This window comes from Terrapene carolina, unplaced genomic scaffold (genome assembly GCF_002925995.2).
Source record: "Terrapene carolina triunguis isolate 2854851 unplaced genomic scaffold, T_m_triunguis-2.0 Scaffold68, whole genome shotgun sequence".
Classification (NCBI taxonomy): Eukaryota; Metazoa; Chordata; order Testudines; family Emydidae; genus Terrapene; species Terrapene triunguis.
Window position 1 is genome coordinate 70,234,529 of NW_020664419.1, and position 14,634 is coordinate 70,249,162.

At 38.3% G+C, this 14,634-nt stretch overlaps 1 protein-coding gene across 1 annotated transcript in view; it reads left to right on the forward strand.

Annotated features, from left to right (window-relative positions):
• LRRIQ1 (leucine rich repeats and IQ motif containing 1) overlaps positions 1-14,634 on the forward strand; it is a 151,874-nt gene that overhangs the window by 66,424 nt on the left and 70,816 nt on the right. The window contains exon 18 of the mRNA XM_029910868.1: positions 14,021-14,110. Coding sequence (XP_029766728.1) covers positions 14,021-14,110 — 90 coding nt within the window. The remainder of the gene's footprint in view (positions 1-14,020; positions 14,111-14,634) is intronic.

Here is a 14,634-nt window from a genome sequence, read left to right on the forward strand (position 1 = left end):
GGCGAGCCCGTCCGGGGCCCCGCTCTCCCCGACCGGCCGGAGCGCCGGGGGGAGGGTGGCGAGCCCGTCCGGGGCCCCGCTCTCCCTGACCGGCCGGAGCGCCGGGGGGAGGGCGGCGAGCCCGTCCGGGGCCCCGCTCTCGGGCCAGAGCGCCCCGCCGCGCCGCCCCCCTCCAGGCGCCGCCCCAAGCACATGCTTGGTGGGCTGGTGCCTGGAGCCGGTCCTGACCTGAGGATCAGCCACCTTTTGAGGACCCCAGTTAGAGTTGCACTGGATTAAACAAAACAGGAATGGTGTTTATTATAGACACATGCAATGTGTTACTTATGACTTGGAATAATTTTTAACAATCAAAATTAATTTTTCTTCAGTCTTTGAGTAGCTATAAACTTTTCAGGGGTAAATTTTCAAAAGGGCAGCCACCCTTTTGAGAGTGCAAATCAGACAGAGGCACAAGTACCAGGAAATAATTTTGCGGGCATAAAATGGGGGTTTAAACCAGGAGAGTAGGCTTAAATTTTACTTTTTAATGTTTAAGATTTTAAAACGTATCCAGCATAAAGAGCAACTCTGTTGTTTGCTCCCATCTTTCTCTTAAATAATACTCAATACTAGAAAGTTGCAGAACTTCCTTTCTAACACAGGGAGGAAAATATCTGTTCATGTGTATCAAAGAAGGGAAAAGCACATATGCTGTATTGCATTTTACACCCAGTGAACCAGATTCTTATTTACTATAAATCAGTGTAGTTGCATTAAAGTCAGGGGAGCTATGGCCTTTTATACCACCTGGAGATCTGGCCTGGAATCTCTATTTATTCCAAATATTATAGTATTTTTCTAAAATAAATAACAGTGGTGTTTATAGCCTGTATTACATATCAGAGTGCTATGATGTCATTAACTGAATATTCTTAATAGTTGTTCATCTAGGTGCAAATACGAAGTCAAGCAGCTGGCGTGAATGGCTAGGCCAGGCACAGAACAGATGTATAAAAGGGAGGAATCTTTCTACGCCTCCCAGGGTCATGGAGTGATTAGTCCAGGCTAGGAGGCAAAGCAGCTTCTATGGCATGTTACAAAGTGAAAAGGCAGGTGAGGATTCATGCAGTGATAGATCCTTCCACTTTGCCTGTTTCTCAGTACAATTGCATCAGGAGTCCTTGCACAGCTGCAGTGAGCATGAGGTGCCAATTCCCTGCATTCAGCTCATCCTTCTGCAATGGACCTGCACTAGCTCTCTTGCCAGGGGAGTCACTGATCTCATGGAGGCGGGGACTGGACCTGGGTCTAACCCTAAATTCACATATTTTTGTGTCCAATTAAAATTAGTATTTCAGTGATGGTATATTTTGCCCTTAAAGAGTTGTCCAGAATGTATAAATATCCAGAGATCTGTCACATCAGTTATTTAACATGGTCACATAATATTTGATACATTGACTGCTGGGGAAGAAGACTTCTGTAACATCTTCTGGGGAAGAAGACTTCTGTTTTCAAACACCAGGAGTTTCTCCCTGCCTGGCTGCTCCAGTGATTGCATTCTGGCTTACTAATATGGGTGTCCCTCTATTTCTTCTGCAAGTTCCAGTCCATATTAACTACTCTTCTAGGTGTTCCTGTATTTCAAGGACAAGAAATTCTGTGTCTGGAATGACTGAGGGTTTTATACATCTTTGCTGTCATGTTTTTAGCCTCTGTACAATTGAAATGCCAAGAGATACTATATTAAGCGTCTCCGTCCAGTTGTCTGCCATTAATTACCCAGAGCTCCCATTTAACCCTCATATAGATTTATCATAATATGCTCCCTTATATAAATTTATCATGGCATGTATGATATCGTTATATACAAGATGAGGTAATGTGGGGCCTAGTTAATCTTTTCCAGCCCATAGCCTAGGGGCTTTATATATAGTTGCTTCTAAAGAGTCAAGAACTTTGGGTTACACTCTTACTAAAGTACTTGGAGATCTGTGTGCCAAGAATGTGCTAATTGTATCAACATTCACTTCCATACTCTGTGAAAAGAGGTCATCAATGCAGCCAGTATTGTAATTGGCTTTAATATCAATACTTTTAGAGGGACAAAGGAGGAAAGTGAAGTGTCAATTTCCTTTCTTTCTCTCTCTACGCAAAGATCCATATGTATCTCATTGTTTGTAGCTTGGCTTATGAAATCCTTTTAGTTTAGAGCACGGGATATCTTCTAACCCACAGGCTAAATATGAGGAGAAATTTTATTCATCATTAATTATTTTGTTTTTTAAAAGAACATCAATATTTAATGTAGCAATAATAGAAAAGAAAGACCAAATTATTCAAAATAAAATCTAGAAAATAACAAATTCTTGCTTCCAGTTGAAGCTCTTGTCTTTGAGAGCTGTTCTGCAGAATTCATAGATATAGTCAGCATCAGCTTAAACTTCAGAAGTATTAACTTCTTCCAATCTTAAGAAAAGCGATGAAAGAAATATTTGAGAACATTACTAAAGGAAACAATCCTCTCCTGAAAAACAATTACTGTTATCTTCTTACTAAATAGAACAATGTTACACAGCTTTTAAACTGTGGATTTGTCACGCAACCTTTCTTTCCTAAGCTTATTTAGGACCTATCCTTCATGTTTCAAACTACCTGGAAGTAAGGAGACAAAGGTGGCTATAAGTAGCTCAACCACCTACTTCGTCCTCACTGTTTTTCCTCTTTCTCCTGGTAGCGTGAAGTGTATGCCTTATTTCTCTAAGCCTTTTCCCCCCTCTTATCAGTTCCTGAGCTCCTAAGGAAGAGGAAGCTAGGGAAGGAAGGAACAAAAAACAAATGATGTTAGGAACAAAACAGGCAGAATACGTGCATCTTGTAACCATGTGCATTCTTTGAGTGTAAAGAGTCTGTAAATTTTGTCAGGTTCTAATAATTTATTCCTATGATTCTTAAAAGGGGAACAAGACATTACAAATCTCTTTATGGAGACTACTCAAATACTGTATTATCTTTGCTTATAAACAGGCAGATTTCCCTGACCCTGTATCAATCAAGTCCGTCAGTTTTAGGCATGATTACACCTTGGTATAAGGGGCCAAAAATGCTGTTGGCTTTCTGTGGGTTCTTACATTAATTGTTTATTTTGTACCCTCCCCCCCCCAATCAATTTTGACTCACAAACAGTGACAATTATTGATCTGCAGGGGTGACTGTCCGACAGACACACATTTTGGAGGGCCCAGCACTTGGAGGTTCTCAAAACCTCTCTAAACAGTGGCAGATTGAGTACAGATCTCAAAAGAATAGTGGATCCAAGTCCTAGACTGACAAGATTCGGGGACCAACTGTTTTTAGAGCTACATAGGACTCGTTTCTAAAGAAGAGTTGGAGCCAGGAGGCACAGAATGTGGGGACTCAGGTCAAGGCAGGTGGCTAGCCACCTTCTGTGCTTCCTGGCCCAAATTTTCTCAAGCAGTGGGTCTTATGAAGATAGATCTTCTTAATAATTAAGCATCTTGTGTCCACCTTAAGCACCTTATGTTGTGATTTTCAAAAAAAATAGGAGCCTAAAACTATGTTCTGAAGTCCATATTTAGACGCTTAAAAAGTAGCTTGTCTTTCAAAAGTGCAGAGCATGCAGCAGCTCCCCTATTTTGAAAATCTCTGCCTTGGGCAATGCCTCAACATTTATCCTGTTCCACTATTAACTTTTCTCTCCAGCTTCTCTTCTCCTGATAAAGCTGCAACCCCCCAGTAAATGTAGCATATTCTCTAGTGGTGATATCCCATATTGGAAATCTGGAGGTCAGTATACTCTGAGTTACCTTTAATAGAGAAAGCTCCAAGTGCAATATTATTTAGATACAGAAGCTTGTGGTCTTGCCATAGTGTAGCAAAGCTGCTGTAGTTTGAGTTCCATAGTTTTATTTACAAAGTTAGGAAGCATGGGAGATTTGGTTATGTGGACACATCATCTGGAACATTTAGGGACAGTGGTCTGGTTGGGATCTTGTAGAGTGTGGTGGAATCAGAGGTAGGAAGGAAGCAGGAACTGGGAGCCTTTGGAAGGAAGATTGTTTGGGGATCTTGGAGCCTTCAAGGAGGGCTGAAGGTGCCAAGAGTCTGGGGATTCTTGAGGTTGCTGAGAGGGTGGAATTGGGAACTTCAAAAGGATTGGGTAAGCATCCAAGCATTTCTGGTGCTTATGTGAACCAAGTCTAACCTCTGAAGCTTATGAGGTTCACTCATCTGTACTTTGTAGTCTTTTATTCAAAACAAAATGTAGGAATTGGCTTCTGACCCATAACTTCCTTTGAGTACTATCAAGCTTAGGGCACAAAGCACATTTTGCAGAAAAGTTATGTGTATGTCATGAATGACTTCTGTAACATTATCATAAGACTTGACCTCTTTGGAGTTAAGTATGGAGTGTTTTCATTTGCAAAAATTCCAACGTTCTGTGAGATTGTTTTATTTTACTCATTTACTTGCATCCTCCTTCATGTACTGAGTAGTCAGCTAATTCTACACAGTCCTAATCATATTTATTTTTTAAAAAAACACAGGCAATAGGAATAAGAGTGAAATCTATTGTTAGAATGATTGTCTAAGGTTACTCTAAGCATTTTGGCAAATGACATTTGGTGCAAGCATTCACAAATATGGTCCTGCCTTAAGTTTCTCTCAGCAAAATGTTGTCGTTTTCCATTGTGTCCACTTACAAGAGAAAGATACACTATAGCTGTACTTCTCTTCTAAATTAACTGTCTCTTAAGGGAATGTTCTGTAATAATTACTCTACTTTCTTATGTCTTTAAAATCTCTTGAGATCCCATGAGAACAATTCGCTGTTGTGATATTTCTTTGGAATCCATACAACACCTCTCTCTACTTTTCTTGGCTGGACATATTGTTTGCTTTTAGCAATTAGAATAGTGTTTTAAAATAATCTCAGTTAGTAGTAGTTCAGAGTTCTTTCTGAATCCAGGTATAGCAGGTTTCTAAAGCTTCCTATTTTTGTAGATAGAGCTATGCAATAGTCTTTTTCTGTAATCCTTATTTTTGTATTTAGAATGCACACAAAGTTTTGCACAATTTTTATTGAATTTACAAATTCTGATGATCCGTATTTTCCTCACTTTGTTTTCAGAGTGGTTTGCTGTATGGTTCTACTTTGTAAAATGAGGGTATGTCTACATACCAGCGGGGATCGACTTATTGCATCTAGTCTAGATGCGATAAATCGACCCCCGAGTGCTCTCCTGTCGACTCCTGTACTCCAGCGCCGCGAGAGGTGCAGGCAGAGTCAATGGGGGAGCAGCAGCAGTCAACTCACCATGGTGAAGACACCACGGTAAGTCGATCTAAGTACGTCGACTTCGTAGCTGAAGTTACGTAACTTAGATCGATTCCCCTCCCCTCCCCAGTGTAGACCAGGGCTGAGACAAACACGGCACTCCAAAATGCCATTTTAATAGTGATTTACCTATGAAATGTGCTATGTTTACACATGGAAATTTTTCTAACTGCCAGCCTTGCAAAACTGGGATCCAAAAGCTGAATTTTTTCCCCGCCATCTTCACTAGTCTGCACTACAGAGATCTCCTTTGCAGATTCACCAGAAGCAGCTGAAGTGTTGGTGTCAGGCTATGCTGCTTCCTCTTACTGCTCAGGCATTCTACATTCAATGGCAGAGATAATCATCATGCTGCAAGCTCTCTCACTACAAACAAAAGTGTATACCCACTTTGCTAGCAAGTAAACAGTATTAACCTCTCTCCATTCTGATTCTATCTAAGGGACATTTTTTAAAAGCAACTTTTGGAACTTATAGGAAACTTTCTTTAAGCACACATGATCATTTTCCCTTTCTCAACTCCTCCACCTCAAATAATGTCGGACTAAGGAAGAAGCATTGGTCAAAGGTTAAAATGCTCTTCTGGGGAGCTAACCTGCTTACTTCTACCAAATAGAATAGGTGAAGTATCAGGAAAAGTAAAACCAACAGAAAAAGGCTACTTTATTCTTATTGGCTGCAATTCTAAGATTCTATCCATGTACGTGATTCATCAACTGGACTGTTTGAGGAAAGATTGATTAAAAACATATCAGGATGATAGCTTTTATAAAAACAATAGGGCCTGATCCACCTAGTTACACTGTTTCTTATGCTTGTGTAACTCCACTCACTACAAAGGTGTTTGCACTGAGGTGTAAAATCAATGTAATGCTGAGAAGTATCAGGCCCAATATGTACATTTTCTGTAACACATCATTCATACTCCCTCAACTTCAAACTTTTATCTGATCTTTTTGTTTAAGATTAGTACTTGTGTACTACCAGTAACTTCTTACCTTTAATTGAAAAAGCAACTAAAAATCTTCCCCTTTTAATGGAAATTGTAGCAAATCTGCCTGAGGACACACCTTCACTAGATGTAAATTGGTGTAGCTCCATTGGATTCAGTTGCATTTATACTAGCCAAGAATCTGGCCCTGAATGTCTAAATATGTTTGGCTTCCTGATTCCAAAGTAAGCTATACAAGAGAAGGCCTGTTGCTTTCTTGCTCTGGAAAACTAGCCTGTAGAGTAATCTGATTGATCAAAATTCTGGGGATGAAAGAGAATTTTAAATGCACTAAAAAAATTCAGATCTCTAATTTCAAAGGCAGTTTTCATTCACAGTCAATCAGCAATATATAAACAACTGGGAAAGAATAGTTCAGGGATCTTGTGCCAGGAAACCTGTGAGTTAGAATTGCATGTTTTCTTGCAACTTTTGCAAGTACTTAAGTTTACAGAGAAGAACTTTGTATCAGAGATACTAAGATTCTTGCAGAAAACAAAAGCTAGATTAAGTGGTGAAAAGGTTTGTTCTGGAGAATTGAATGGGGTACACCAGAGAGAGAGAGACGTTAGCCAGAAATCAGGATAGAAATTTGCAGCTTTCAGCCAAATGAAAGTCAATACAGTAATTTTTTCTCTGGTATGCTCTTTTCTACTTGCATCATCCACAAAGTTGGCCACCATTGCGTGATTCCTTATTCCTGACCCAAAGAAGAGAGAAAGCAACCATATAGCCCACTAAATAGCCAACATGGGGTGAAGAAGTTTTAGTCTCTAGCTTGTCACATGGAAACAAAGTTCATCATCCTCAGCATCTTGGGAAGTGACAGTTCTGAGAACGCCATTGAATGTATTCTACTTGCATTGTGGATTAAAGCATTTTTATTTCAACACTGAGCTAGACTGTTACTCATTTCTGTTAAAGACCAAAAGTGAGCTTGGTGCTGTATAAGAACAAAGTGAAGACATCCCCTACCATGAAGAATTTAGTTTAAATATAAAACTGAAAACACTTCCAGCATGGGGAAGATAAGCATAATGATTAATTTTGAGTCATTTTTCTATTTGTTCACTCTTTGTGGTCCATGTGGAAAAATTAATGTTAAAAAAAAAATTGGATGCAGAGAGGATGGTGGTGTGGTAAAATCAGAATGAAGAGGACATTCCTTACCTAGAGATGATGTGAAAAAGGCATGGTGACAGGATTGGGAACTGGAGATGAATGACCTCATTGGCAGAGCAGAAGGCAGGGAAACTGATTAAACAAAATCAGAGGTATAAACTGGAACTGAGTATAGAACAGCCTTGAGTTAAAACAAGCAGTGGATTTAGCTGATAGGCCTGTGAAACTGTAAGGAGAGGCTGTTTTTTAAAACAAGATTTTACTCAGTGCCCTCTTTCCTTCCATTCTTCTCATGCCACCATCACTCCCACAGGCCAACAGGGCATCTGAATTCAGAATAACTGTCAGAATAACTCTTTTCATTGCTTTGTTTACATTTGGAGAATTCCAGCTAGTCACTCCCAAATTTTGGTTTTGAAGCACAGTATAAACACAAATATGACAATTATTCTGGACAAACCCATGCTGTACTATAGGCAGAGAAGGGGTTAATTGAGGGGGAAGAGGGTGATTGAGGAGGTCAGAAGGATTTTCTAATTTTAAAAAGGTAACATTCAGCATTTTGAACAGCTCTCTTGTAGGTTCTTTTTCTCCCCATATAATATGTAGCTATTTAAGTGAATACTTCAGTATAATAATGAATTGACTCTACTTCCTAGAAATTCAGTAATAAATATATTCTGGGATTAATAAAAATATAGTTTAGGACATAGTTAGTACTTGTAAACAAGAAGAACTGTCAAGCTATTATAATAACTGAATCATGGGCTAAATCAATTTAGAAGCCATAAATCTATTGTGTGTTTGTAGGCAGGAGTTTAGGTTTCTACATTAACTTGAAGAATCTTTGCGTAGTTGATTGTTTGAAATGCTGATTTATTTAAATATTTTGAGACTCTTCCCTCCCTCTTCTCCTTCCTGTCAAGCCAACCTCTCCCTACTTTGTTTTTTTGGTTGTGTGTTTTTGTTAACTCTCCTGCTCCACTTTGCTCCTGGAGAAGACTATGGTCCAGTCCTGTCCAAAACTATTCATGTGCATAACTTTACTCACATGAGACCTGTCCATTGATCTCAGTGGGGCTGCTCACAAGAGTAAAGTTACTCTAATGTATGTTTGTGTGATTGGAGTGCAATCTCCACCTCCCAGTAGGCCTGATCCAGCATACATTCAATGGACATTGGATTGGATCCACTGGAAGTAATTTACTTTTTTGTAATGCTGTTGTATTTTTATAAAAGATGAATTAGGACACCCACCTTCTCCACCCACTGCCTTTTCCTTCTTAAGAAGTCACTGACCACCTCATCATTGCTATTATTATTATTTATTATTATTTTATTACGTTTATTTAAATTGTACTCAGCAGAATTCCACACTTTTATGTTCTGAATGTCATCTGCAAAGTGCTGAGCTCCCACAGCTCCCATTGACTAACACTCGAATTGGGGGTGCTCTGCACTTTGAAATATCAAGTCCAAAATGAGGAGTACTTAATAAAAGCAAAATATATAATGCTCTAAAAAGAAATATTGGGATTATTTTAGAATGAATAGATTAAAGGTAGGAAAGAATAGCTATATATGAAAAGGTTATGTAGTAAACTATGGAGTGGAAGAATTCACTGTTCATTTGGAATTCATTTATGAGATACCAGAATACTGCGGGGGGAATCACAGGATTACATTCATAGAAGCTGAAAGAATGTGATGCAGTGAATCACTGAATGAAGTTTTTTATCTAATGGATATACCAAAATCTACTTACAGCATAAGAATTCTTTATTACTATAATACACCTCTACCTCGATATAACGCTGTCCTCGGGAGCCAAAAAATCTTACCGTGTTATAGGTGAAACCGCATTATATCGAACTTGCTTTGATCCACCGGAGTGCGCAGCCCCGCCCCCCCGGAGCGCTGCTTTACTGTGTTATATCTGAATTCATGTTATATTGGGTCATGTTATATCGGGGTAGAGGTGTATATATTTACATTTTAATAGTTCTTGCAATATGAAGCGATGAGGAGAAAAAATACTGTATTTAATAAAGAATTCCATGAGAATGAAGGTATAATCTGGACATTCTTGTGCCCACTCTGGTAAATCAGGAGGTAAACTGGTGCAAACCTTAACTGAATATTACTCAATATATGTGTATTCTTTCTTGAAAAAAGTGCCAACAAACTAGCGTTTAAAAGGCGAGACTGAAAGGAGGTTAACATAAAGAATTTCTTTTTGGATTTAAAAATGTGCTAGATGTTCCTAACTTGCAGCCAATTTATGTATTATCTCTAGCCTCATGAAAAATCACATTTTTCCAAATCATCAGTTCCATTAAATGAAGCTTTGTAAATTGCATTGCTTATTTTGAAACAAATAGAACTAGATGTAAAATTCCCAGGGTATAATCCTGCAGCGAATTGTACGTGAATGATTGACTTTACACATGTGAGTTGGGTCCATTGAATGGGATTTGCAAACACGCATAAAGTTACTTGTATATATTAGTGTTTGTAAAATCAAGCCCTTAATTTGGTTTCAGAAATATACTTAATATTCAGCAGAGGCTCTTCCACATATACACACTTGTCTAGTAAAAATGGAATTGGTAATTTTTTCTTTAGTCCATATAATTATGCTTTCTACTTTTTATACATCTTTAGTCTATCCCAGCTTGCATTTTTTCCATCAGAGTATAGCCTCAGTAGCACTGGGATCTAATTTTTAGACTGTTATCAAAAAATCTATTTATGTATAAACTTTGTTTTAGATAGTTATACTTCAGTACTATATTTATGGGGGGACTATGAACAGGAGTCTCTTGAGCTTGGTACTGTAGAAATCTCTAGGGATAAACATAATAGAATAACATACATTTGGAAAATCAGTGATGTGTTTATTGTTGTTGGCCAAAGTAAATGACATTTTAGTATATTTTTAATACACAGTACATTCTTAGTAGTGCCAAATGTGCTTCATATTAACAAATCTGATCTTAATGATAAATCAATTGTCTTGGTAATGTTTTGTTAGTTACTGTACCTTTTATACCTTTGAATAATGCTTTACCATTCTGTACTGTGGTGTCTCTTTTTACCAGACAGCTTTAGACATTTTATATTTTATGTACAATTAGTGAAACAAATGAAAACACTATTAAAATAGTAACATTGATATAAAATTTAGTAAATGGTAAAAACTGAATTTAAAAATTACAGTAAGGCTTCAACATACATTTAAAAGCCAAAGAAAGAATATTCATAAATAATGCATCTCTAAAACAAAAGGATCCAATCCATACTCCAGGCAGGGACCATAGTGGCATCTAGTCTGACCTCCTGCATACCGCAGGCCACAGAGCTTTACCCACCCATTCTGACGATAGGCCCATAATCTCTGGCTGAGTTACTGAAGTCCTCAAAACTTAAAGCCTTCTAGGCTTCTATGTTTATTTTTGTTGACTGATTTCCGTAACAAATGAGCTCAGTTTAGACTAGAAACTTAAACTGCCAGGTCTACAAACTTGACCGGAGATGTGAGAGTCAAGCTTGGATCTTATTCTGCATTAATAAATGTTTTGCAGAATCTCCTTTCAAATATGCCTGTGGACCACAAGTAGCTTCAGTGTGATTACCCAAGAGAGACTGATTAGAATTCAGTATTATCAGGAGCAAGGCACTGCAGCTGTGCCTACTCAGTACTTCTGACACCCTAACGAGGCATCTGGGCTGCCTGACAGACCATCCTGCATGACTGGATGAGGCAGCCAGCAGGCTGGTTCTGAAGATCAACAGGAACTGTATCTTGCTGACTGCTCAACGCACATGCCCGCATACTTTCTGACTCCCTATGCTTGTCTCACCAAGCCCTGCTCCTGCTCTGCTCCTCCACAACTTCAGCCCGGGCCCTGCCCTGCATCCAGCCTTGTTCCCATCCTGTCCCTGCCTTGTTCCTCCCTCAGAACCAGCCCTGCTCCTGCCTTCTGTGACTTCTTGTAATCCGGTTCAACACTCAACTCTGGTTCCTGACTGCAACAGTGCCTCAACCCTTAGCTCTGGCATTTGGACTCTGACTCTGGTTCTGACCTTCGATCCTGGTTCTGGCCTTGTCTCAACCCTTGGCTCTGGAAATTGGAATCTAGCCACTAGGCCTGACTCCTGTTCTGACCACTAGGCCTGATCGCCTATGACCCAGTCTCCTGACAAATATGGAGAAGAAATAATAGACTCCAGTACACACTTATCTGTGTTGACTTTGTATTGCTAACAGAGAGGGAGGAGATTTTTGAATAAGAAGTCTACATCTTTGTATAGCTGCTTTTTGGAGCAGAACTTCTAGTGTCAGTGAGACTACTTGTGATGATTGCAGGACTGGACTCAGGATGAATGAAGGGATGCTCATTTGAACAATTATAAGTGTTTTTCTGCTTGTTAATTGAAGCTGAGTACAAATTAAAGAGGGCATGAAGAGTACTCATTTGTAAACTAATACCTATTTCCAAATGAGATGTTTGATAGTCTCATTTAATTTTAAGAAAAATACACAAATTTGACTCCATCTAAAATTGTTCTTTTTGTCAAGATTGAAGAGATTTTTAGCTTCAAAACTTCTTCCCACAGCAGATAAACGTCACAGGCCAACAATAAGTATATACTTTTAAAGTCTGATGTCCTGAGATACCATTCCAAAGCTTAGAAGCAAATTCTGTGTGGAAAATCTGGGACGCTCCCAAGTCTAGCTCTGCTGGGGCATAAACATAAACATATCAAACCTAAACATTGTCCATCTTGCATCTCAGATAGGTGGCTTTTAAGGTGTGGAGTGCAAAGACAGAATCCACATTTGGAGTGGCACTTTGATTTTTTTGTTTTTAAATGGGAGCGGTTTGAAGCTGCTCACTGGTTAGGAGTGTTAGAATAAGTTCCAAAGGAGATTGTCTCATTTGCCCTCTGTCCACTGATCAGTCATAGGTGCATGATAAATTTATCTGGCAAATATGTTTTCAATTTATCACACTGCTATTTCCTTAACATGCAACTGATGTGAAGGGGGTTAAAGGAAAACCTACAAAACTTTGTTCTTGAAATTAAGCGATAAATGGGAAAGAAGAGTGATGATACATCAGATATAAACGAAGAGGGAATATAATCTGATCTAGATTTTAAAAAAAATTAAATCCCAAATACCAAATATGGTTAACCGTCATATCAACTTAAGGTAGTTACAGAAACCAGGAGTCTAACATGGAAGAGTTCTTACGATTTAAAACTTGCATATACACTCTAAAAAACCTTGTTTCAGGAATTTTTGAGTAAGTATGGAGGAAGGATGGTGATTCAACATCATATAGTACATATACATCAGAGCTGTTTTAAAATGAGTATAGTATTTGACCATCATCCAAGGTTACCTGTTCAAAATAGGTGAAATATGAACCTGTCATCTCTTCTTCAGAAAGAACCTGGCAGCACCCATTGTTCAACAATGTAAGGTTATGCAAAGACTTGTTAAGCATGCTAGCCAATAAAGAATTACTGTAATCATGTCGTAAGGTATTCAAAGCTGGGAGATCTGATGTAGGCAGAAATGAATGCAACCTAATAATATTCCATAAATGGGAGAAAGATGTTCTAGCCACATAAATTAGAGTCTTTTTGGAAGAGGAAGTAGAATTAGAATGAACCCCAAGATTCTTTGCTGCTGAAGTAGGAGCAATCTGAGTGGCTGAGTCTTCAGTAAGAGAAGCCAGATTCTTAGAGGTATTTACTTATTCTCATCAGGATGTGCATTTCTATCACTTGTCTAAAAGTGTTAAAAGAAAATATGGTCAAAAAAGTCAATGAAGTGTAAGAAAAAAGTTAGTCTGGCTGAGTTTTAAATTAGGAAAAAATAAGATACCCTTCAGGATCTGATTCTGCGACCCTTGCAAGTTGTTCCATTAGGCTATAAATCAGTTGGACTACTTGCGTGAATGTTTGCACAGTCTGACGTATTGATTTCAGTGGGACTCTTCACCAGATAGGTACAACTCAACATGAGTAAGGGTGACAGAATCAGGCACGCAAACAGGGATTTAAAATATTAATTGTTCAAAAAAAGCTAACAAGCTTCTCTGTGCCCTTTATATTAATATTTGAAAACTACTTTAGCTCTGTAGTTTTCTGCTTTAGTGGCTCTTATTTGCTTATTTTAGCAAAGGTGTTGGAGTAAAATAAAGAGAATTTGAGAAGAGGATAGAAACATCTGAGTGAAAATAACTATTAATTGTGGATTTATTTGTGTCTTTTTGTTCTATTTCTACAGCACCTAGTACAATGGGGGTCTTGGTCCATGATCATGGTCCTAGATGCTACGATAATACAAATAGTAAATAATAATAAAAATCAATCCAATGCAGCACTTTGGAATTGTGACTGTGATTGCATTGCAGATGTATTCTGATATACAACCTGAACACATTTGAATCAATATGCAAGACAATTTAAAAGAGACTTTGTAGAAATTATCAAAACTAAACTAAAATGTTTTTTATCAGTGCATTATTTGACTTTACTCATTCATACAGGCTGCCTTAGAGAGAGAATGGCTAGCTTTGGATTCCACCCGCTTCCCTTCAAAAACACTGCTGCTCACAAACCAGCTGCACTGGCCAAAGGTAACATGTCATGGAAACTTCTTAGTCTTCAGTCTTTGTTCATTCCTTGAGGATATGCTACACTGGGGTGATTAATACTTCAATTTATTGACTTGAAAAACACAATTACTTTTAGAAGCCTCTGACTTCCTCCTCATCCCCAGATGTAATTTTTCATGTAGCTTTTCTTTCATTTGCTTAAATTTTTCTTTATTTTGGATTTCTTTCAACACTTTACTTCACAGTAGCTCAAAAAAAAAAAAGATGATGTGCTTCATCTGCACATTTGGCAATGGATTAAAAATTGCTCGTTGACACAGTACTTCAAAAATACTAAAGTCCTGCATTATATAGCAACAGCTGAGGACTTTCAGAACAGCTAAAGGTCATTGAACTGTAATGTCTGTTAGTTATTTGATAAACTTTGAAGTTTCAGCTTTCTGGGGTGTTTTTGTTTTAGGTTTTTTCCAATTTTTTTCTGCTATATGCAAAGTATTCTTTAAAATATTTTTGCTTGGATTAAAATAATGGATATTCATAAATGT